Source organism: Pezoporus flaviventris, unplaced genomic scaffold (genome assembly GCF_033815535.1).
Source record: "Pezoporus flaviventris isolate CSIRO_AGI_PZ_B2104156 unplaced genomic scaffold, CSIRO_AGI_Pfla_v1 ptg000031l, whole genome shotgun sequence".
Taxonomy (NCBI): domain Eukaryota; kingdom Metazoa; phylum Chordata; class Aves; order Psittaciformes; family Psittacidae; genus Pezoporus; species Pezoporus flaviventris.
This window is the reverse complement of record NW_026892579.1, coordinates 19,380,147-19,406,215: the sequence shown is the minus strand read 5'-3', so window position 1 is coordinate 19,406,215 and position 26,069 is coordinate 19,380,147. Positions and strand designations below refer to the sequence as shown.

Sequence of the window (26,069 nt, the reverse complement as noted above, 5' to 3'; positions counted from 1 at the left end):
AAGCATCTAAGATGCAACAACTTTACACTGAAATCTTTTTACTTCAAACCATGACAAACTGTAGTATTAGTAAGAGGGATTAACAGAAGTTTGCCTGTAGAATCAATTGTGAGAATGCACTGCTTTAAAAAAATAACCAAACAAACCCCAACCCCACATTCCCCAACCAAAACCAAACAGTAAAATGAAACTTACAGAGAACACTGGCTATACAGTATAAGCTAGCTTCACACATGGCTGATATGATAATGTGTCACTTCAATTCTGTATCAGCCAACAAGGTTTTTAAAGGAATATGTTGAGCATTTACCTTCGTATGTTATTTTCAGAATAAGCTATTGTTGCTTGAGACTTCACCCTCTGCTGGTTCATTTCTAGAGACAATCTTTCTAGCTCCTCTTTCAGCTGTGCATTTTCTTGTAGAACTTCCGAGAGATTATGGTCAGAAAAGGTATGTGGTTGGTATATTTTGCCATCCTTCAAAATGCTTTGAAAGGGTTTACTGTTGCTGGAATTCTTTTTATCTGTTGCTGAGATATTTTTTATCAAGATCTCTGTAGAGTTTTCCTTGTTATCAGTTTTATTTCTCAAATTGTTATCAGACAACATCATCATCCTTTCTTTTTGAAGTTTCTCTACGGTTTTTGTAAGGTCTTGTATTTCTTTATTTTTGGTGACCAGTTCTTCATTTAGTTTTAACAGTCTGTCTTTTGTGTTACCTTGTTTCATTTGAGAGTCTGTGGACTCTAAGTCTTTATTGTCCTTTTTACTTCTGAGTTTTAATTGGGAATTTTGACTTTTAAGGTTTTCAATTTCTGTCTGGAGGTTTTTAATGGTGATCTGATGGACCTTCTTCAGATTCTGAAGCTCCCGTTCAAGTTCTGTAGAACTGGCTTTATCACTGTTCAATTTTGGTGATTGGTCCATGAATTTGTAGGCAAGCAGTTGCTCAAGCTCTACAAGTCTTTGCTCATACTGTATCTAAGAGAGGGGAGGGGGAGGAGGGGAAAAAAAAACCACAACAGTTTCCTCAAGTGTACTTTGTTAGCTTTTCCTATTCTTTTAAATAACTGCACATCTGAAGCAAGATTTCACAAGACTGCTCAATCAGTTTAGCAATTAGCAAGTGAAAAAATTATGTGAAGCAAACTTAAGTCTGCTGTAAAACAGGACTACTCAAAACATTTAATACAAAGTAATCCTCTGCTCACAATGAATGCAGTAACTATGGGAAAGAAAATTCAATTGACAAGAAATTATTTCACTTTTGTACAATTGAGTTATCTTCAGATGTTACTAAGCTGGGCAGGCAGAGTAACGTCTTCTTTGAGGATACAAAGAAGTCTTTAATTAAAACAAAATCTGTCATTAAGTATTTGCCATGTGTCAGTTTGCAAAACATCAGTCACATGCTCAAAACTGTACCAATCAGTTTAAAAAACATCTTAGATTTTAACAGGACAGATCTTTACTTTTATTTAAGTTTGAATTCAGAAGTATGAACTTGGAGAGACACAGAATCTTTCTTCCTAATGAGCTGAGGAAAACCTAACTCTTCTTAATAGCCTTGATAGTCTCCAAGGAAAGACTGATGCGTTATTCCCAGGAGGAATGACTGGACAATGATTTCCTTTCCTGCTCATTAAGTACCTGTGCAGTTCACCTTTTCCTTGAGAAGTGCAGTTTTCATGCTCCCTAACACAAGTCTTAAGATTCGCTGTAACATAATTTTTGGATAAAATGTTTAGTATTCCCAGACATACCTTGCAGAATGGTCAGCAGACCTTTAAAACCACAGCCATTGGTACAGCAAGCAATTAGGTAAGCAGCTACTGTGACCCACTTGATAAAACACATGTATCCTAATTGTAAGAATTAAAATTATTATGCCTCAAGAACCTGTCCTCTCAATTTCAACAGTACTGTAACAGTTTCAGTGCTTTTTTTAGATTAGGTGCTGAATCTACTGAAATTCTAGTTATAAATTCTTTGAATACTTTTTCCCTTGAATGTGGTCTTTACCTCCAGTTTTTACTACTGCTCTGTGTTAGACCACAATAAACTTGTGACTGTTAACTTGCACAGCAGACTACCAAACAACCCTCCAACTTTTACCTTGACTTTTTGAAATTGTTGTTCCATGGCACGGAGACTTTTTTTAGCTTCATCATCTTTACCTTCAAGTTCTGTTTCTAACTTTTTTATTCTTCTCTCCAGGAAATCAATTGTGTTTGGTTTAGCCGAAAGATCATTAGTTTTCTCAGCAGCAGCAGCAGCATAAATCAAAGCAGGCAAAGAATTCGGATACCTTCTTTTTAGAATTCCTTCCATTTCACTGATCTAGCAAAAAGAATATTAAATCAGAAGTCAAAAAGAAGAAAGTTCTAATGAAAAGTGAACGGGAATAACTGTCAGAATGCTAATAAATGTCACCCACTTAAGCTGAGTGAAGAATGAAAACTAGAGATGCGTACGCTGAGAAATTTTTTTATGTTGTTTACATTTATGCTATTCTTTACAGAGAAGCAAAATTTATCATCTCTCACTGATTGACTTACACATCATTTTAAACAAAATACTGCTCTGGTGTTCAGAGTGGCTTATGTCAAATGGACATTTTATTTACTTTCTTAGAAATTAACTTGTATACGGCTCCTAATGCTGTTAAAAGTATTTGCTTTCTTTTCTCTACTTATATTCAAGTTCTAGTTTTCCAAATGTTACAAAGATTTTTTTTTTTTAACAGTATTGAAATTATTCTCCTAGTAACAGATGATATGCCTTTTATTTTGGAGTCTGCATTACAATAAAACTAATGCCTTGCATGCAAGACTATTAACAAGCCCCTCTTACCTATGGACAAGATATTCTTTGCATCAGACTACTTGTAGAGGCTGTTTCCCACTTGTTTCACATCCCTACCAAATGTGGCTGCCATCTCCTAAAATTCAGAAAGGCCCAATTCCACCTGACTTTTCCTCAGTGGAAACAGTAGAAACATGGATTTTGAAGTGTCCACTCCCGTAGTTTTCATGAATCTTGTGGGAATCCAAACAACCACTGGAGTAATCTCCATGGGGAAGTGGTAGATTCCCCAGTGTTGGACACTTTTAAGATTCAGCTGGACATGGTGCTGGCCCATCTTGTCTAGACTGTGCTTATGCCAAGAAAGTTTGGACCAGATGATTCTTGAGGTCCCTTCCAACCTGGTATTCTATGATTCTATAATCTATCTGAAATAACGTTTAAATGAAATACAGTTCTATTATTGCATACTTGTCGCTCAAGATCCTGAATTCTTTTAGCATCTGCTGCTCTGTCTCGCAAACGTTTCTTCTGCGGCACACACTGATCTCCAGCTTCAGCTCTGAGCTTCTCCACCTATCCAATTTATGAGAAAATGAATTGAAATATATATTCAGAGACACTGTCCTGAAATAAAGTAAGAATTTCAAACACACACAAAATAATGGAAATATTCTGCAACTTACAAATTGGCAATAGTAATTTCTAACTGAATCTTCAAGTTCTTAAACTAAGTTACAGCTTTTTTAACCCACTGAAGATCAAAGGAGCTGAAACGAGCTATGGAAATCTAGAAGAGACCTTCAGCTCTGAGACATTCTTGTCTTCAGATGAGTAAATCTGCTTCTTTGTCCCATATTTCTGGTATGCAGGCTCGGTTAAGCTATAATATAAAGTACTACAGTGCACTACATGAATTCAGGATGAGTTAAGGAAATAGTTTGTGATTTGCAAGGCTATGCTCTGTGATGAGATACAGAAACAGCCAAAAAGCAATTTTTGTGTTGTGCCTAAATAAATGCTGACTTCCAGGATCAAGGGATAGTCCTGGGAAGTGGGTAGCTAATGCTCCTGCACTCCCATAAAGTCTGGCCATGAAGACTCAAAGCTGTAATCTGAAATTGTATTTCCTACCTTTATCAGTCACTATAATCACTGTACAGGGTATTACACCTTGTATAGTTGGAGTTTTTGTATATTGTGTATATATATACATTTTGATTTCTCTCACACACTGGCAAAGTAAGCATAAGCAATGCTTTTATGCCAGTGTAGTTTGACTAATTTGATTGTTTCTATGAAGTCAAAGCTTTTCACTGTTTTTAAACACCACTCCATCTTGGAGCAAATGCAAATAAAAATATTTTCTTTTACAGCAATAATATGTTGATCAAAGTTTGGTATGGTGGTATTTAAGGGATCTTGTTCCCTGGCTTCACCTTCAGAAGCACATCCTTTCATCTGTGATCTAATAAAAACCCCATGAAAAGATTCCAAGATCAATTATATTTTATCACTGGTAAAATTCTTAATTTCTGTGAATCTCAATTCAAATCTACTGACAAGCAAGCAATGCAAATCTCAGAATTACTCAGGATTCATGCATTAGGTTTGTTTGCTTTATATTTCAAGTGTTTTGGCTTTTCCTCCCTACTACAGCATCCAGAGAATTTTTGTAAGAGAATCTAGAACCAGTACTTAAAAGTAAATGTTGTCTACGCTACCACAGAGTAAGGAGGAAAAGAGAAGGACAAGAGGGATGTTCCAAATTGTTTATGTAACAGTTACTTTCTTTTCTTAGTAAAGAAATTTGTAGGTTTTAAAGAAACACATACTTGTTTCCAGAAGCATCATCAAGATGTCCAAGAGAAGCAAAACCAGATTTTAAGCACTCTGCACTTGCAACTCTCCTTGCATATGCAGTAATATCAATTTTGCATATAAAGACTCCATATTTGATTTAAAAGTTAAAGAGTTCACTATTTTTTTGAAAAAACTTGGATTAGAATGAAGGACAGAATTACATTACATTATCAGTAGAAAAGAAATAACTTTAAGTAAGTTCAAACATCAATAAAACAAGATGTTATCACCTCTAGGTTTAGTTTCTCAATTTCTTTTCTTGCATCTTTAAGACGGGCTGCATCTTTATCCAGAAGATCTTGATTTTCTGCATACCACTCAAGTTTTCTTTTCAAATGAGTGATTTCCTGTTTGTACGATTCTTCCTTAACTTTAAATTCGTAAGACTTCTCACCTACACAAATAAAATATCCTTAGTACTGTTTATTAGTAATTATGCATTGAAGAAGTAATTAGTCAACACTATCCTTCTCAGCACATTTCATACATTTACTCTTGTGACAATCCTGTTACTGCAGTAAAGTTTTAAAACCAGACCTAGTTAGGATTTTAAATGCAACAGTATTTGAAAAAATCTTTTTCTCTCATACATAGTAGTACCTCAGTGGTTCAGAGTTTACCATGTAAATTATTTAAAACAGAATCCCAGGGGATCTATTCTTTATCATCTTACAGTAAACAAATTTTCAGTAACATCATGGATGTGATATAGACTATAAGCTTAGATATGTATTGACTATGCTTCTCCCATTTAGGGATCAAGCATTTTGAGAAAAGACATGGAGCTAAATATTACAGCCCTTAGCATTTGTAATGTCTAATACTGGAAGTGAAAGAGTCCATTTCTCACCCTTTCTCATTAAGAAAGCTGAAGTCAAACTGGAAAGACTTCTGATAGGAATTTTGAAAAAAGTAGTCAGGTGCAAGATACAGGTAAAAAAGTGAGAAAGATCTAAATAGGAAATCAAGATGCAGCATAGTAAAACTTTTCTTATGAACAGAGTTGTCATGTAAATGGAATTGCCTGTGGAAGATGGGACGGAAATCTAACAATATACAACAACAAAGAGTTTGGCTGGGTACAAGAAAAGGGTTTCTGACAGAGTGCCAAAGATACTGTAGCATGTCATTCACTGAATGCTTTTATTAGAAGCTTAGTTAATATTTGGAAATGGTCTAGATGCACTTGACTAAGTAATCCTTTAACAGGAAACGAGTTTTAGTTACCTGTTTATTTAGTGATGCAGAGTAGGCAAGACTATTCAACAAAATGAAGGTGCTTTACCTGATATGGACGCAGTCTGCGCTTTTGCTAAATCTCTCTCCTTTTTTGCTTGTCCCAAGTCTACCTCAAGAGCTTGCTTATCTTGTTTGAGACGTCTTATCTCTTCTTGTAATTTAGTTTCTTCCTTCTAAGTTATACAGCAAATAGTAAGACAATAAAGAATAAGAAGCCATTGTCATACAAAAAATATGAGTACAGTTTTTCCCTGTAAAATGATGAGAACACAACAACTGCATCAGAACAGAGCATCAGTGAGGTTTTCTAGTTTCTGATTATTCTCAGGCCTTGCTACAGCAGAGCATTCACGCACTCTCTGTTCTGTTTTTTTATGTGTAATCACTGGATTTGTCTTCTGAGGGAAAGCTATAGAGCTATTACTAATTTCTGCAAGCTCTCACAAGATATTTCAGAATTGCCAATGAATGTGGCAACATTGCACTTCTTTCAGCGAATCTGCGTCTTATATGGGGTTACTTGTGAAAGTTCATTTGATGAGACATTTGTGATAGACAAGTGTGGCAAATAATGTTGTAGAAAAGTAGCATACTCCCATTACTTAATTTACATTAATAGTCTACACCATGGATGGTTATGCTTTTTTAGTGAGAACGCATGAAAACCAGTCTTGGTATATATCTACCTGTGCTGCTCGAAGCTCTGAAATCAATTCTGTGAAGCTCTGATTTCTGGCTGGTTCAGAATCCTGCACGATTCGTGCCTGGATATTAGTCTTCTCTACCTTTTCTCTAAATGATAACAGCAAAACCAGTTATGCAATGTGGTGACTTGGCATAGTAACAGTGCTGTACTAAAAAAATCCCACCACCTCCAACCCAGCTCCCCCAGAACGGTACCATAAGTCAATCTACGCTGGCTCAAATTGAAGGAATAAGCAACTGCAGTTCATATTCATACCAAAAAAATTCACATATAAGGTGAAATCTTCTCACCTTACACAAACTTGTTTGTTAGGACTATAAAAGAGTAGGGGAAAAAAAACCCCTGCTGTACGTCAGTGGAAGTCAGCTACAGGAAAATCCCAAGCAAAGATTTGTAAATGAGGAGTACATGCAATGCTAGTTTTTTTCCTCATTACTACCACAGGATATAAATCTTATAGGACCTACACTGCTGTGAATCTAATGGTTCCTCCACTACCAGGATCCCTTATGGTCCCTGATCTACTGTGTATCCTATAACAGTATCAAAATATTTTGAGATGTGAGCAGAGCCGTATACATATACTACACAGAACAAGTGTAGTATATGTATTACACATTCTGGTTTGAATAAGAGTATTTGAATTTTAGCACTGAAATATTCCCCAATGGAAGACTCTGCAAGTCTTTAACATCAGCAAGAAGACTTATGAATTAAGTGCCCATAACAAACATGAGTTCTCAAAAAGAAAAACAAAACCACAAACTCGAGAAATACCAGGAAAAATGCACCTGATAGACTCTGCAGTGATTCTTCATAAATAAAATAATAAATACAGCTGAAAACTCAGAGATTTTAGGTTAGATGTTTAAATGAGCCTACCTTAGAGCTATTAATTCAGACATTACACACTGATTCTCCTTAAACATTTGTTCCTCATTTTTTTTGTTTTGGATTTGTAGCTCTTTCATTTGTTTGTATAACTTCTCATTTTCCTAAGGTGAGACAGAAAAAGTTAAAGAATGTTCATAAATTAGTTTTATCCAGTTAAAAAAAATTGGATATGATTTCCATAGTTTATCTACAGAAACAGTGGAGAAAAACACTAAATGTTTTATTACTGACTTTCTACAATGGGTACTTTCATTATCTTTACGCTAAAGCAATTCACAGTGACCTCTACAGTCCTGTTCAAGTGCATACTCACTCTGGAGAACTAGGCATGTTCCTCTGCAAAGCTATTCCAACTATATTCTAAAAGCATATACATGCATGGGTGCTGACAGGTCAGAGCTCAGCATGCTCATGCTCCAATCCTGTGGACACAAACCATTACCAATTTGGGATGCTTACAGCCATACTGGCAAGACATTGTGCCAATATCAAGAAATGCTGCCAAGCACCAGCTGGAAGCTGTTTAAACTAACTTATTTGATTTTATAGCTGCAAGTATTCAAAGGGTTTATTATCTATTTCTACACCTGACTGAGTAATAAGAATCAGAAACACTAATAAGGTTTCCTTGAATTAATCTGCTCAGATTCTGTGAAAAACATCTTAAAAAGAGAATCCTCTAATATTGCATAAAAATACTACTTTTCTCTACATTTAGGGCAAAAAGTCTGTGGTTCTTTATTGGCCATAAGGTACTTTCCCAGTTCTCAAACTGACAAGTCAGCATATTGTTACAATTCAGAGCAGTTACATGGAATTACGGAAAAACTTAGCCCAACTAGACATGTGTGAAATACTTTTCAGATGTGCGATACGTATTTGCCCTTCACACCTAAATTTAATCCACTGATCAGATGGCAAGGTAACTGTTTTCATCAGAGAAGGAGTAACCTTCTGTTACAATTCTATTTCTGAAACTGGCTAGAACACAGCTCAATACACTGTGTGCTGTACCTGTTGATAACCTTGAATAATGACCTCTTGATCTGCAATTTCCTTTTGTATTTGTGCCAGTTTTTCTTCAGTGACAGGAACTGTTGCTGTACGACAGGTCCATCTCTTTTCTTGAGTCAGCTCTTCCATACTTCTTAACTTTCAGAAAGAAAGAGATACAGAACTAATAAGAAAGCTGTCAGCAATATGGAATTCTTTACATGACTACACTTTTACAATGTAAATAGGTCAATCTTTTTCCTAAGATATGAAAGCAGACCAATGAGTCAATCTTATTATTGGAGATTTATATAAGCATTATGAAACAGGAACAAAGCATAAAAGGTTTAGAAGTTACCAAAGTTTTACCCTCCCTCTTCTGTTCTTATATATCTAGACAGGAGGGCGTAGTCAAATAACCTTGGGAACATGCCATATAAGCAAAACACAACATTGAAAAATGCATTAAAAAAAATAATCTATATCTCAACATATAGGTCTTCTTTGTAACACGCAGTATCTGTTAAGAGCGAGTTAAATCTTTGCAAACAACTGCTGCAGAACTCTCCAAATAGCAAACTAAAGAAACTCAGGATAACATAGTTTATCTCAGTAGGAAAAAAACCCAACCTAACAGATCATGTCTTATGAGCAATAAATGTAACAGCAGGGATGCATTTTCAAACTAGCCATGTTTGTGTAAATCTGGATTTTCTACTCACTAACAACTCATGTCAAATAACAATAGCAGTGTTTCTACTGTTATATGGTAATGGGATAAAGTACCTTAGACTGAAGAACATAGTTTTCCTGACCCAGCTGAGAAAGCTCTTTTTCATGCTGTGTTTTCAGCTCTACTATCTTTGTCTCTATTTCTTTCTCTTTTTGTGAAACTGTGATGGTTAGCTGTTGAATCAAATCACGAGCTGTGTTCAGCTCCTCCTCTGCAACCTGTACTCGTTTTAGCAAATATAGTTCTCTGTCACAACTCTTGATAGGAGAAAATAATAAATCCTAGTAAAGAGAAAATTCAGGGACCCATTACACTGAACTGATTGTTTATCAAAAATTCTGCTCAGCAATTGTACTTAACTGGCTTGTCAGCCTCTCAGCAACCACATAAGGCACTTGGAAATGAAAAAAAACAACCACCCCAACAACCCAATCCCCCCATTCCCTTCCCCCCAATATTTTAATTGCAGAATACTCTGCATTTACTTTAATGAGCTACTTCCTCATTTCTGAAATATGTATCAGAAAAACAAGCCACAAAACCCAACAAGAAATGAATGCTTCTCATATGAGAGCCACTATACAGCTACCAGAACTATCCTATTATGCATCTCTCTGAAAGAGGAGTAATGATTTAGATATTCAATTAATAATTTTTTATACATTTGATAAGAAAGAAGGATAATCCATCATGATCCTGCAAATTTAGTCACCTTGGAGAAGTCAGAAGCTACTATTAAGTATTCAATGCAATGCAAAGAGAAAAAACCCAAATAGTGCTATTTAACATTAGTAGCAGAATACTTTTAAGTAAAAGATTCATTTAAAATTGTCCCCTTTTCTATCACAAAGTAGTAATTTTTAAAAATTAATAAGCATTCCAACCAAGTATATAGAACCACTCAAGCGATAAAATTATGCAAGCAACAAGAGTAGTATAATACTTGTGTATTTTAAAAGCAAAAACTAGTCTTTGACAAGGAAAGTCTTTATTCAGTATTTCAGCATTTGCCAATACTGTGATAATTATTAGAAGTCTTGACAAAATAGGCTTGTGAACCAAGTTGTACATACTATAATTAGGAGCACCACTGATTATTACTTACATGGTGATATTGCATACAATAATCCATGGCCTGCTGTCCAAGATTACTGACGACTGATTTGCTTGACATAGCTCTGTTAACACTTTCCTTCAAAGCTGGTTCATTTGTTGCAGATCTTATTATCCTAGTAGCAAATAAGGCTTCTTCATTTAGGCAGAAAGTAAAATAGAACAAAATTAAATTCAGAATTTAATGTCTTTCCAAGAAAATCTATTCACATAATCCACCCATTAAGCATATAGCTTAAATATTCTAAAACCTGAATTTTTTAACTAAATATAGAAACCCGAGAGCAATGAGACACTGTGGAAAATGTTGCAGTTTTTTTAGGTTTTGTTTTTTTTTTTTAAGTAAGCAACTGATGACAAGATAAAACAAAACCCAAAGGAACAAATGAAACAAGTAGCTGCCTCATAAATCCTTCATGAAACAAGGTAACTTCAGTTCTCTGCTCAAGAAGTGGCCAGTTATCCAAGTTACAGAAACACAACACATTCCAAGCTATGAGGTAAGATAAGGTTAGACAGCAATTTGCAAAATGGACTTGAGCACAGACAGTGTACAAAGACATGCAACATTTATTTGTGGCATCAAATAGCAACTTGACTGGAAATTAAAATTAGGGGAAGCTCCTCCTAAAGAGTAGCTACACAGAACTGTTCTTAGTCTTCTGAAATACAGATAGTAACTACAACTGCCCTTTCTCTTCTGCCTTTAGAAACTTTTGCTAAGAGGTCCTGCTTAGGAATGTTATACCTGAAAACAAATAGGCAATGATCATTGTCCAAATTTAATACTTTTTACATTTCTCACACAATGCCTTCGTAAAGGTGCTCCCTTAGCATTGATGATTATTAGGGGATTTTCTGATTTAATACCATTCTCTTCCTAGTTATAGAAGTCCTACAGAATGCATCCTGGTGAAATTAACTTCTGAAATTACTATGAACAACGGTTATAGCTGGAGAGAGAAACACATGCTATGGCCTCATTTTCTCGAGGCTCATTCACTTCATCACCTCATCTGTCTGAGCATCCTCCTCTTCTCCAGGAAGTGTCACAGCACTTAGTGCCCCAGCTCCTTAGTTTGACAGCTGCCACATCTCTCTAACAGGGGCAACATAATCCTAAACTGCTTTTCCCAACACTACTTGCAGGGTTTTTAAGCACACATGCTAGAACTGTGCTAAAACCCTGGCATCTGTAAAGTTATTTTCCCATGCCTCAGAGACAGGAAACACCATTGCAAAGGTGCTAAACTGAATTATCTTATGAAACTCTTCAGGCCTCATTTCCCAAAAAATGGTTCAGTCCTTGCATTCTCCTTTCCTTGTGTTAGAAGTAACAGGAACAGAAAATAAAAACTTTTTCTAGTGCTGTCTTTGTACTCTAGGAAAGCAAAAATAAGAAGCAGCAGCTGAGAAGAGAAATTGAGGATCACACAGACGTTTGTGTGTCAGCAAGTCTTTGCACTTACTGTAATGAAAAACGTAACTCAGACGTTTATTTTGAACAGCAGCTTTTCTACTGTTTTGGTCCTACAGGTAAACAATAGTGAAAACTCAAACCTAGTGGCAGCATCAGTGAATAGAAATGAAACAAGACTACGCTGTGAAGTTTTATTTAAAAGTCTCTCTTCTAGCAACTTCATGCTGCTACAGAAAGAATTCAGTACTTAATTGCATTTGGGTTAAGATTTCTTCTGCATTTTTCTTTTTTTGTTATATGAAGCATGAACAACAAAGCTCTCTGGCTCTTAAAACTCAGTCGTCTTATGATAGAATTACCTTTAGATCTTGATTTATCTGCAGGACTTTTGGCTTTCACATTGGTCTTTTTGAAAGTTTCTTTTGGTGTTTTCTTTTCATTAACTGGAAAACACTGTTTGGAGAGTGAATTGGGTTTCCCATACCCAGAACTTTTAACTACCCCATGAGCACCATAGGAAGATTTCTTTTTATGTATAGGTGCTGGACTTCTGATATTCTTGTATAACGCTGGTTTAGTTGTCATCAATTCCGATCTTTCATTCTTCAAGGAACAAGACTGAAGAGCCTGTGATAGAGAACACTTGTTTAAAATGAATTTTTGGCTCCAATGTAATCTGAAGGTAGCTTTCACTATTAAAAGAACATAGATTCTTACCAGATTTAAACAGCTGTAAGACTCAGGGTGGTGGGAAGCATTATTTTTAACCAAGTTAACAGTATGTAATTTTACAGAATTTTAGTACTTTAGAAGTATACGTAATACAAGTAAAGCTCTGTTTAATTGTTCTGGGAAGTTGTATTACATTACAGGTTCCTTAGCTTACCAAAGCAGGTAGCTCGTGACTAAAGGCTAATCACAGTGAACACAGAAACCCAATGATGAAGAGAGGAACAGTGTCAGGCAGAGGAACCCTGCAAAACTTGATTATCAAAAATAGAGAACACAGCTCAAGACAAGAAAGTAAGAAAGCTTAGCCTGTTGGCCCTGGTGGAAAATCCATCAGGATTAATCAGCCAAACAATCTCTCTCCCTGCAACACCTTGCAGACAGAAGAGGTGATTGCCTAAAGGAGTGTGGGGCTAATTTAGGGGATGCAAGGAGAAGAAAATTTGAGTATGCAGGGAGATTTGGAATTGTGTAAATGTTGGTCCCCAACATTTGAGTGGATCATGAGAATGTGCAAAACTTACAGGATATTTAGGCAAAGGACAAAAACTAGGTAATGGGAGCAATCAAGGTGGATCAAGTAGGAACAGATCTGGGAAACAGAGGGAAAATAAGATTAAAGAAGCTGGTGACACCACCAGGTTGCTGGTCAGTCCATCTGTGTGACTAAGCTGAGCACTGATCATTGCAGTCTCTCCTACATTCTTATTGAGTGGTGTTTCTACCTGCCATCTCTGTAAATATGCTCTCTATTCTGAGCTTGTGTATGTTTACGCATACACTCCCAATGGGAACACGTGCTCAGATTCGCTACTAGCTAGAGCTGGGGACATGGAACCACAGTAGCCTTGCATGTATTGAGCTGGGACAGGAAGAATCCTGCTGGTCCCAGAGTCCACTGGTTTGGCTACTTCTAACAATAGCAATGGTACCATGAGTTTCAAGAAAAACAGCAACAGTCTCCCAGTCTCTAAACATCAGAGCATAATCAAATGACAGGGAGTCTAAAAATTTTTGTATTTCAAACTTATTTCCATATAGTAAAAACCTGGCTGATATTACTTACTTGTTTAGTTTTGCTGCCTTGTGAAAGCAGAGAGTCTTGTACTATTTCTTCTCTTAGTACATCAGGCTGTACTTCACTGGTCTGAATTTCTTTCTCAGTCACTCTCTGAAGGTTACTGTCATTCACACCTGTCCGCACAAAGTTGCTCTCTTCCTTGTTAAATTTTTCAAATAAACTTGCCTTGCAAATCATATTATTCTGGTGCTCTTTAATGGGTGAACAGCTGCTGAAGTCATTTGCTGTGCTGCCTACCAGTTTCACAGGACTACGAGAGAATGGAATAAAGTCATATACAACAAGAATTTTGCCCTTTGCTTCTCTACCACTTCAGAAAAAGTGGGTCATTTTTTTCCTTAGGTATCAGCTGTACAGATTACTTGAATTTGAAAGAGCTAGTAGGCTTTTTTTAAGAACAACCTGGCAGATTTAGTTACACAGATTCACTCCCATGCTGTGGGACAAGAGCCATTTCCCAGCAGTGACTGCTTTTGTGGAAGTACCAAACTTGGCTACAAGATGAACGAACACCTGAAAGCATGCAATTAATGCTAATAAAACAATGAATGGTAATATCTGCTGGGTGCAGCTACATGATAAACTCCCAAAACTCAATGCTAAGCATAACCTATTTCTGACAGTTCAAGGCCTGTGTTTTCTGCTCTAGACACAACAGCTGGAGCAAACCAGAAGGAGGTATGGAGCACAGGTTAGCAAGATTCACAAGAGTAAGCAGAATAAGAGGATTTGATCTTAGATTATGGAGGTTGGAGAGCTAGGATAGGATGTGGTCTGAAATCCATGTATGGGGGAGGGGAAAGAGCAGAAGACTGGAAGAGCAATGATGCTAGCTGTGGTAGCTATGAGACTGAGGAACACTCCTCCAAATGATCTGGCAAACATTGCTGCTTATCACTCAGACAGTTTGGGAATCCCCAGTATAAACCAATTTACATTTCACTGCAAATACCATAATGCGACTGTAAGACATAACGAAATGTCAACATTTAACTGGGGAAAAAGACAGATGAGCTATTCTGTAAGCTGCTTTTCACAAACAGTTAATGGACTTAAGTTATTACAATTCTTAAAATGCATTCTGAAGTAAATACCTCTCATGCTCCACATCAAAATTTCTGACATTACACGAATGTCCTTTAATGGGTTTCATCAATTCTTCCATAGTAGGTAAATCTAATTAGCACCAAAACAAACAAACAAACAAAAAAACTTAGAAAAAATATTTGTAAAAAGGACAACATTTAAAAACATTTCATAAAAGGAGTATTAAAAATTACTGGTTCACTTATTTTACATACTTGTACAATACATGCCTGCATTTGAGGTATTTACCTGATTCTATGGTTGACATGCCTTTTGAATAGACGTCATTATTTTGTGAAACACCTTGCACTATGTATTCTGAGACTGCCACTGCAGGATCGTGCAGTTTTTGCTCATCAGTGTCTCCCAAAGACTGATCAATATGACGGTACGCTTGGTGTAACGCTTCCATGTCACTGGTGGTTTGCTCATAGGAAGTGCCTGTGAAAAACGCAGGCTCATAAGAGACACTACAGAATTTTCTGGTTTGGGAGACATCCCACTGGAGCCTGTGCTTCAGTTACTAGCTTGGTGTATTATGTGGTGAGAATAATGATTTCATTTGTAAAAAAATGTTTCAAAATCTCATTTTTACTATAAACAGTGCTGAGTTAATCAGCACATACTAAATAGTCCCATCTTCAGTTTACATGACTCTCCACCCCCTTCAACTGCCTCACTATTTTATCAGTACTAAAACTAACAGCATATGTGATAAACTATTTTAACAGACACATTCAGAGTACAACTCTGGTGACAAGTGGCATACACTATTGTAAAAAAGTTTGGTAAGAAAATGTATTTTATAATTGTTTTCGATGCTGTCAAAGAAGAATTTTAGCTATGACAAATAACCAGAGGAAGTGATATTTCAATTCAAGCTGCAATGTCAAAAGCAACTTTACAATAACCAAGAGTAAAAAGGTATCTTTAGCAGAAAGATGACTTTCTCCTGAAACGCTTCCTCCTCCTTTCAAGATTTGTTACTGAAAGCCAAGGGCTTCATGTTCACTGTTAGCCTAAGAACAAAGAAAGACATCAGAGCCACCTATTCTACCAAAGTAAGATTCTGAGAACTGTGTTTTGTTGTGTGTTTGGTTTTCCTTTTCTGATTAAAAAAAAAAAGGGGTGGGGGTTTGTTGTTTTAAAGCAACCCTTACCTGCTTCATTCATTTCAATTCCACTGACTTCTTCAGGAAGATGATGTTCACCTACAGGTACATCTGATGTTTCAACAGCCTTCTGAAGCTCTGTAGTTGAATCTTGTGAATCAAGTAATACAACTAAACCCAAGAAGATGAATGTTAAAGAAAACACAATTCTCTTATTTATACTCTATCTTCACTGCAATTAGAAGTATACCAAAGCTTATGCCATTAACTGTAAAGTGATTAATTCTGATCGTAAGCATCAAACTCTGAGTACTGACTATATGTAAATTAAAAATTACAATGATGATCACTTTGAACTGCTAATATGCAGATTAATTTTTAACCTTTCAGTCCAACAGTCTTTCAAGTAGAACACAAAATTAAGGTGAAAAAAACCAAAATAGTAAAAATCAGGTAAGCAAGTTTAAAAAAGTTACATTAAGTATTCTCCTACTGATCAGAGTTTATAGTTTACCTTTAGCCAGCATGCCAGCATTTACTTCTTCCTAACAAAAATAAAGAAAAAACAAATATTACTTTTTAAGTTTCGGGGGGGGGGGAAGAAAATCTGGACGAACTTTAAAAGTTGTTCCAAAAATCTAAGCACAGTTCTTAGAACTCAGAGCTAAGCAGTTCTTCATGCTCCAGGAATATGCACTTGTCTAAAACTCCTCTAAGGATGCCAAAAGGTCTCCAATATCCTGTACTCTATAAACCCTCTCAAAAGTAACCAGGAGCTAAATGCTACTCCACATAAGGATATTTCTGCACTGCCTTGGTTCTCCTGTGCTGTAATTTGAGAAAAGAAAATAACGTAGCAGTTGTTCTTTTCAAACATTTATCAGAATTACTATTCTAATAAACTTAAGAATTAAAAGCCCTCATCTATCTATTATAGGTGAACACGTAGTGCTCTACAGATTCTTTTCACAAAAAAACCCAAACAAATCAGAACACATGCTCCAGGAACGCACCTGGTGTGCTCCAGCCACATGCGCTCCACATCAAAAGACCTGACTAAGGTAGTCAACAGTAATACTTTCAAAGTTCACACAGTGTAGATTTTGGGTCCTGCGTCCAATCTGCTTCTCTTTACCAAACTGCTTCTCTAAGTATTTGCTGGTGTAGATACCACCTTAGCAGCTCCAAAAGAGAGATTAGCTGCTACCCATTCTGAGGCTGAGGCTACAACCTGAGCTCATAATTTGTGCACTCCCATCCACGGTTCTTAACTCAAAGGAGGAGTAAGCAGGAATCCCTGTTAAAAACTTAATCCTTTCAGTGACTTATCATAACCATTGCATATCCTTACTAGAACAACATAGTCTCAGGACCACTATATTATTTTCTTTCAGACAGAACACATTATATGAAGGTTTAGTATATTTGCAATTATATACATTGCAGAGCTTTTACAATTCAGGCAAGTATATAAACAGTTATACCTGTTCTTGAGGACTTAAATCAACTCCTGAAATGATGTTTTGATTCATGTGACTTCCTTCAGTTTTAAAGGCAGGATCAGAATCTGTTTCTTCTTCAAAATCTTCACTGTAGCTGCCTGAAGAGTACAATAAACATCAAACAGAATGAATATTCAAGGAAGGTAAAGCAGTAAGGGAAAGCTATTTCCCCTCCCCCAATCTAGGAAGAGCTACTGCCGCTATTACTCATAAAGTGAAGAGAAAGGTTTTGAGACTGGACTTGATACTACTAGTAGTTTTACATGGTACCGTAAAACTACAGTAAAAGTGACACATAATGTCTGTGTATTCAAATGAAGTTTGTGTTATGATCAGACACACTTTACCTGTCTTCTCAAGGCACAACTGAATTGACCCTTTTTATTCTATGACTTTCACTAACAGGTGAAATGATGTAATTCCCTCCCCAGTAGACAAGGTACTCTGTACCTTGTCTTGACAACACCAGCAGTTAACCTTGACAACACCAGCAGTTTTAAGGCTCAGAATCTGTAATTCTGCTTCCCCTGACCTGCTCTAGTGGCCCATCAGCACTCTCAAGAGTAAGCATTATTTAAAACCACAAGTGTGTCAGAGAATGAATTTTACAAGCAAGCCAAATGCTTTTGTTTAGTTACTTAGATCCTTCCACAAGTTTTGATTCCCTGTTGCTGTATCTCCTCCTACTCAGCTCCTGTTCAGTGTCTGCATCATCCATAATGCTTAAAACTAGAAACATTACAAAACACTGGTTTACAATGTGTTCTTTCTGTGTTCTGTCACTAAACACCTGACACACAGTTGATCTCATGTATAAAAACTACTCTCTGGAAAGGCACTGTATTTCAGCATTCTCTTTGGTTTTGGACCAGTCTGATCAGCTGAAAATAGCTTTTTCCTACTGACTGAAGACATACACAGTGCTTGTATCATTCCTGCACACATTATCCACTTATTTCATTCATGAAATAGCAGTTTGACAACGAATAAACAAAAGCACACACACAATGCAGAGACTGGTCATAATGAGTATTTCATAGAAACTTGTTTTCTTAAAAACAGAAATGTCAATTTTATAAACTGACCATAACAATTGGGTAATTTCAACTATTTTGTTAGAAAAAAGGTTACAAAACTGTTGTAGCATTACTGCTATAACTATCATGATCCGTTGCGGCCTATGGAGTAATCAAGCTTTCAAGGAGAAAAGATTTCCTGTGATAATAGTTTACAAATACAGCCTCTTTATGTCTGGGAAATTCAAGCTTGACAATGGGGCCTCTCAAAGGTTCAGCTAAATATATAAATCTGAAGATATATATACTCTACTGATTAAATTACAGGAATACACTCTATCATATGCTAGCAATGAAGAGTGAAATAGAGATGACAAGTAAAACACAAATAAGCAAGATGGAAGGGGTGAAGCATAGTAATTTGTGGGAAAAAAGCAGGTTAAGAGTATTCTGCAGATTACAGATTAAATGCAGGTATGATATGATGGTACAAAAATACAGATGACAGTTAAGACACTAGAGTAGCTCAAACATTAAGACTTATTTCAGCATTAATTTTTCTTTATTTTTTTGATTGGCAATTGGGTTTGTTTTTTCTTTTCTGTTGGTCTTTAAGGTCACAACAGGTTAAAAAATCCATTTAAAAATAAAAAGAGAAAAAGAAAAAAAAAGTTTAAAAAAATAAAAAAAAGATATCACAAAACCGAAAGCAATCCCCTAAAACCCTCTGTGTGAATAATAGTCACACCGGCATAACGCAAAAGCAGCGTAAAAGGCTGATGTAAGAACTACAGATAAATGAAAATAATTACAATGAAAAATACATTAGTTTTCAGTTAAATAAAAGGTTTACCCACAACTGCGAGGGTGACATGGGATCAGAAGTCAACTGGTTTACATATTTCTCAGAACAAAAAAGTTCAGTGAGAATGCTGGACTCTCTTGTGCTTCTGAAACGTAGGAAGAGTCAAGTTTTCTGACTAGCTTCAAAGGGCACACAGGGTATAGAACAAAGTACAAGACTGTAGTACAGTTTCCTCTTTCCAGACCTCTAAATTACATCCCTCTACAAACTTATGTTTTCCTCTGACACCCTGCTGTGATGTTTTCTGAAGACTTTGCATTTAAACTGGAGCAATAATGCACCGCTTTAATTTCTGTCATTCTGTTTAATCAGGTTCTCATAACTCTTAGTGTACATGCAGCAATTAAAAAATAAACCAAACAAAAAAAAAAAAAACCCAAAGCAAACACAAAAAGAAACCCAAACAAAGCCCCAAAGGCAAGAATTTTCAAATGAATGATTGAGAAAGATGGCAGTACCAGATTTCTCTTCATGTGCAGCTTCCTTTTCTTTTTCAGTTTCTTCATTTCTGAGAAATGAAATGAAAAATTTACTCTTTTTGGTCAGCAAATAAATACAGCTTTTTTCAAACTCCAAACTTCAATACTTCTTACAATTAGCAATAAAAACTCAAATTTGTCCATCATATCAAGCCAGAGGTAAGAAAGGTGGATGAATAGCTGCAATTATTAAAATCAATATTTAAGTTTTTACAACTGTCCATAGTTAAAATTCTTAATCTAACTCTTAGAACCATTCCCTTTCTGCCTTCCCTCCAACATCTACATTAGCTTCTCAAAGAAATTTTTATCAGGTCTGCTTCCTGTTCTGACCTTCTCACTGCATTCTAAAAAAAAAAAAAAAAAATATCTTTCCTTTCTTCACCCTTTTCCTGTAAAGCTAGTTTTGTCCTTACTTAAAACTCTCCAGATTTCTAACCCTTCAACACCTTTCACATTGGAAGTTGCCTCTGCGCGCAGTATTTTTTAGCAACAGCAGCCTGAATTGCCCCTTGATCTATTTCTCTCACGTTTGAAATTATTTTCACAAAACTCATTATAAATGAATTGCCCTAGTCTATGAAGATCTTGTATCCTTCCTCCAGACTAATTTGTAATATCACATCCAAGAGGATGCAATCGTTGGTGGTCTATTTCCTTGTTATTGTCAGTTGTTAACTCTTCATTTAGTTACACCTTACAATTAAGAATGTTAAATTGTTTCTATTCAGTCATGTACAAGAATGCAGTTATTTCCACTCATCACCGAGTCACGCTCCCACCTTACTCCTTTCTTTTATTTACTAAGCTCATGTCTGTCCTTGCCTTAAAACAAACAAACAGAAAACCCTCAAAAACCCTAGACTATAACAAAAACCAAAACCTGACTGAATCATACAGGATGCTGTCTCACAAAATCTCACTGGCCATACCCATCACATGTGCCCACTAATACAGTCCACAATTTTTCTTCCCTCTAAATTACCGTAAAAATGGTGCTAGTATGACAGAATCATTGGAATCCAGCTCTTTATTTAATCTTGAATAATCAATAGTAGAGGAAGCTTCTCGTTCAAGTCTGGCAAAGAACATTTCTTTTTCTTCTTGTTCTTCCAAGGTATCCAATCCAGCTCCCACGATACTTTGATTAGGCTCAGAAGCTAAAACTGAATCTAAATTTCAAAACAAAGAATAAAATAATGGCATCTGTGCTGTATGTTCACATAGAATAGTCATAATAGTTAACACAACTATAGACAGACTCATAAAATATTAACAGTATCAAATTATCAAAAACTAGTACTAGGAGCCTTCAGTTCATGAGGTGCAGCTGGCAGAAGTGACGAATCTGAACTTGCAGTGAATTAAGGTGAATTGCTTGCAACAGTAACTTATTTAAATCTATCTAACTTCATGAAATAAGTTGTGCTCTCAGTTCTCACCATTTGCCTCCAGGCTGACTCTGCTTACGGAGACAGCAACCCCATTACTTTTCTCAAGCTGCATCTTTTCCACGTGCATATTCTCATAACTCTCTCCCTTAGTCTGTGAAGTGTTCTGTATCTTTACAAAGTTTCTACTGGTTCCAAGCATTCCTAGGAAAAAAAGTTGCAGCATTCTTGATTAACATCTAAAAGCTATTTTTACAACACTTGAGTCTTTCAGTCATCTTCCAGGACCACCAATTTTAATCTTATGTTGCAACTGCAAAAATACAGTCTCGTAAATCACATTCATCCAATTTCCACTTCTACTATGAGATATGTAAATCTTGTTTAATTAGAGTTAATTGGGCTATTATCTTCCTATCCTTTGTATCTGCACACAACCCTAAAGTTCATCATGGGACAAATACAGCAACTGTAAAAATTGACTTACTTTAACGTTACTCATAGAAAGGAATCACACACACAAACCCTATGGAGAACTTAACATTTCTTTGTTTAAAGCCTGCTCATTTTGTTTGATCTACTATCCCAGAGAAAGCACCACAGATTTTTGAAAACCGTAGCTTAGCAGCTACATTTCATTCGTTGCAAATTAAATGCTTTAAGGAAAAAAAAGTAACCAAAGTTAAAGGTCACTGACAAACACCCATTCTGTATATTTATGCAACTACAACATGCAGTTGCTCTCTTTAATGTAATTTCAGTGTTGTGAAGGTTCAAAAGCACCTTACCAGCTTCAAGAGTGAATTCTGCTCTCAGACAGAATGCTGCCTTATCTACTTCCTTTTGAAAAACTAAAAACCAAATATTGCACATTACTGGTTAAAAAGCAGCACCAAGTTCCTTCTGCCTGCCCCTAAAACACACATTAAGATTCTTGAAAGGTTCTCTTAGAAAAAGACTAGAAGAAAAGCTGCTTATGCATTTTATCCAATGACATATGAAATAATTTAACAGCTCTCACAGAAGGGAACAGAAACCATGTCTGTCTTACCCAACATGAATCTCCAGTTGGTAAAATAAACTCAGAATTTCTGAGAATGTCTGGCCAAAAGATTTTTAGACTGTAGCTGTGTCCTTGTGCCACACATACCAGGAGGGGTAAAGACACTAATAACAGCTCATTTCCTGCTGTCAGGAGACTGCAGGAGATGGGTACATCAGTAACTCTTCAGTTGAAGAACACTAACCCAGACTTCTGCATGCTGATAGACTGCTTCAACTCCAGGCTCTTACTTCTGTTACTTTTGTCCTCTCTACAGGTCCAACCAAGTCACTTTTAAGAAGTGCCAGTTACCTTTATCATGATAATAGAGAATTCCCTCCCTTCAGTACTGAAGATGTATGCACAGTGAGGAAAGTAAGAGTCTGAACACCTTGTTCCTTCCCCACAGGCATGTGCATTCTGATTACACAATACCCCTTGTTAGGAAGTATTTTTTTTTTCATTGATTTCAATGACAAAGTCCTCTTGCACATTTTACTGGGAGGCTAAGTGCACAAGATTCTACATCTTGGCAATTACTTTTACATTCCTGTATCTGACTTCAGCTCTGTCCTTGATACAGAGCTCTGACTGACTTGCCTTGCATACAACAAATAAATGCTAGAGACACTAACTAAAGGTCAAGCTCTACATGTACACTAAGTTAATACCTAAATAAATACATTTTGCTACTACACTGAAGAGTATAAAATGGAATGCTCAAAGTGCCAAGCAGAAGTGGAAAAGTACACGAAGTCCATTTGTCCAGTAACTAGACAGTAATTCAAATTTACTCAGATGGCACTCTGTTCTAGTTATCAAGACAGCAAACTGGAGTCTGTTTGCAGCTGGGTCACAAGTATTTTTGAAGAGTTTTAAATTAGCCATAATCTCACCAGACCTCCAGCACCCTATTTTTTCAATGAGAATATGTTAGCAGAATCAAAGATAAACTGACACTGTCGTCCTGTAAGCTTTACCAGAAAGAAGATGGGCATATACTTCAGTAAAAAGGCAGTTATAACATTTAACAGAACAAAATTTTAGAGAAAAACATTTTCCAGAGCTGTTTCATTTAAATTATCTCAAACTCAACGAACTTTCTGAACAGACCTACCCAGACCTTGAAAGCTTCATGGGATTTATGTAAGCTATTAAATATTCTTTCAGAATTTTAATTTTGCCAGTTCAAACCAGACCAGAGCTTTTTTACCTCCCATAATAATCTGAAAATCAAATAGTTTTGCAGCCTGAATTTTGCCACTCAGCTACACTCAATTCCCAGACACCCCCCTGAATTACAGGGGATTGGATGCTACCGTTGCTAACAAAGGCAAGAAATGTCTTTTTACTAATCCTACACAATCTGAACTCTGAGAAACCTATCAAACCTGGAAAAAAAATTAACTTGGATAAATTTCAAAGTCTCTGTTCACTGTGTTTTTTGGTTGTTTGAACAGTCCTACTGGTTTCTGTGGGGCTTCCAAGAGTGATTTATTTGGGGGTGTACTTGTTACTTTTCATAAAAGCTTCCTGAAGCAACAGTTGTCTTCAACTCGGAAGATGTCACTACTCATACCTTCACATGCAGTATTTTGTGAGGCTAATGATACACAGCCACTTCAAATTTATTAAAATAAGAACCTGAGTTTCAAGCAGGAAAATATTTCCAACCACCACACTTGCAGAGGAAAGTTTAAAAACATAAATACAAAGGACTCAAAACCTACAGACAGTAACAAACATCTATTTAAAAAGTAACTTCCTTCCTACTTAATTTGACTAGGACTGTCAGAATTGAGCCATTTTGCCTTTTCAGTATCACATAAAATACAGTAAATTTGTTACCCTCCAAATTGTCTGGACTGTCAGAAGTGAGGCTTCCTTCTTCTCTGTTTAAGTACGAATCTTTCTTTTCCTTATGAAATTTTTCCAGAATTTTGAATTTAGACAAAGCCTTGCTGCGAGATGCACTGGAAGAAGGTTTAGGGGGAACTACTTTTAAGTGTACACAAACATTTATAAGTTTTTATATGTAATGGACAGGAAATAGAGAGGGAAAAAAAAAGATGTGAGAATTCAAATTGACAATTCTGTAAAAAGAACCCAACAAACACATCAGTTCCGTTTCTTGTAATTTAATTATTAATAATTTTCAAGCTATAGCTAATAAGTTAATACTTGTAACTTCTGAGAATAAAACTTTCTTGTTTTAATTTTTAATTAAAAAAAGACAAATTCCTTCCTGCTCCACGTATACCTTGCATTCAAATACATTGCTCTAGGAGCTCAATATACTACCTGAAGAAAACTAGTAAACCTACTTAATTAATAAAAGAAGCTTTATACTAAAAGTTTTGTCAGAAAGCATCTAAATCAGCTCGAAGTGGAAAAACATGGGTAGATAAATGTGCATTACTACTGTCTTTATCACTGTCAGGTACAAGAACTGCATGTTGTTTGCTTAAACCCTTGTGAGGACTTGCTTAGCAGCAAATACAACCAAGCTTCCATTCACATCAATAAAATTTTTAGAAACGCTGAAAGCTGTGCTCTCTCATGATATTTAGATGAGAGTCACACTACACACTTTATATGCCTTAAGCTAGCACTGTATTAGACTTTTCCTTGTTCAAATTGTGAGGGTGAAGGAGGCTTTTGAATTGCCTATGTCAGAGAAAATTCTCAGTTACAGGTCTTTTCAATTTACCTTGACACAAGGGAGAGCAAGAGTAGTCTAGGACATGAGGCCAAACACCTCTATCTAGAACCAGGACTACTGGGACACGTGACCAACGGTAACACAACTCAGAAACATCCAAGATGACTAAAGAAAGCCAGTGAGCAAATGACAGTTGCAGTGCAAAGAGAGAAACAGTATGAAATCCATTCTGATACAATGCATAGGTTCTTTATTCCCTCAGCTAATGTCCAGGTTCACTAGTGAGGCATCTTTCTCTAGATTTATTATCCCTGATTTACAGGTAAACTAAAAAGTGTCAACAGCTTGCCTCCTGTTGTAAATAATGCAAACACCTGATGCCTTTTAAAACAGTAATTTAAAATAACCACCAAAGTCCTCCTATTGCTCATATTTCAAATATTAAGCCTAATTCAAGAAACAGATTCAGTGCTAGTGTTTATCTCCCAGACTGAGATGCTTTACAGCTATTCTATGTACATGAAGCTTACGAAAACAGGACAGCATACATGCTCTAGAAAGCTAATACAGGGGAACATTCTATAGGTTGTGTAGGTGATCACCAACATGAACTAAAGGCCAAGTGCCAAGTATTCTTTTGTCATAGCTCTCCAAAATATTATTAATCTCCTTCAATTCAACACCAAAACCATGTCTGAACTAGTACATACATGTTAATTGCTATTGTCATTTACACAAAAGTATTTAAAGTATCAACGTTAGACGTCTTAATTATTCCTTGGAGTTTCTCTTCAGATAGCACAAAAAGTGACTACACATAAAAGGCTGAATCTGAAGTTATGTTGACTAAAATAATCCTGCAGATCAAACAACTCTGTAATTATTACACCAACTGTACTGTTTCCATTCCAGGGCCAGCATGCATACAGCAGCCTTCTGGTCAGCAGAGGGAAAAAAAATAACATAAATAAGAAGAATACTTATTTTGACTGCCATCTTTGAAATTAAAGAAGTAGAACAGTGAATATGAATGTTTCTTGAGTATGAAATACAGAAAGTGTAAGAGATCTTCTTTGTACTAAACATACTGATTTTTGTTCAGATTTTCAAAGTTATCCCTTCCCCCCCCTCCCCCAGGTTACATTCATTACTGTCTGTCCTACTACATCACTGTAGGAAGTGATGTAGGATGTAATGACAGCTGAGCAAAGGTTCACACATTTGTTAGTTTCTTCTTGAAATGACAAATGAAGTAAGTGGCAGCTTGCTTTCAGTAACAACACTATGGTCAAATGGATGATCTGCAAAGGATTTTCTACAGGAAATGCACTAGATGCA

General features: G+C 36.2%; 1 protein-coding gene across 1 annotated transcript in view; it reads right to left on the bottom strand.

Annotated features, from left to right (window-relative positions):
• CEP162 (centrosomal protein 162) overlaps positions 1-26,069 on the bottom strand; it is a 46,170-nt gene that overhangs the window by 9,350 nt on the left and 10,751 nt on the right. The window contains exons 4-23 of the mRNA XM_061460354.1: positions 21,079-21,231; positions 20,622-20,808; positions 19,616-19,665; positions 17,259-17,374; positions 16,289-16,319; positions 15,823-15,945; positions 14,912-15,103; positions 14,671-14,752; positions 13,562-13,826; positions 12,126-12,393; positions 10,339-10,481; positions 9,287-9,514; positions 8,522-8,659; positions 7,496-7,608; positions 6,594-6,699; positions 5,954-6,080; positions 4,899-5,062; positions 3,277-3,381; positions 2,116-2,340; positions 311-981 (exon numbers count right to left, since the gene is read on the bottom strand). Of these exons, the coding sequence (XP_061316338.1) occupies positions 311-981; positions 2,116-2,340; positions 3,277-3,381; positions 4,899-5,062; positions 5,954-6,080; positions 6,594-6,699; positions 7,496-7,608; positions 8,522-8,659; positions 9,287-9,514; positions 10,339-10,481; positions 12,126-12,393; positions 13,562-13,826; positions 14,671-14,752; positions 14,912-15,103; positions 15,823-15,945; positions 16,289-16,319; positions 17,259-17,374; positions 19,616-19,665; positions 20,622-20,808; positions 21,079-21,231 (3,487 nt within the window). The remainder of the gene's footprint in view (positions 1-310; positions 982-2,115; positions 2,341-3,276; positions 3,382-4,898; positions 5,063-5,953; positions 6,081-6,593; positions 6,700-7,495; positions 7,609-8,521; positions 8,660-9,286; positions 9,515-10,338; positions 10,482-12,125; positions 12,394-13,561; positions 13,827-14,670; positions 14,753-14,911; positions 15,104-15,822; positions 15,946-16,288; positions 16,320-17,258; positions 17,375-19,615; positions 19,666-20,621; positions 20,809-21,078; positions 21,232-26,069) is intronic.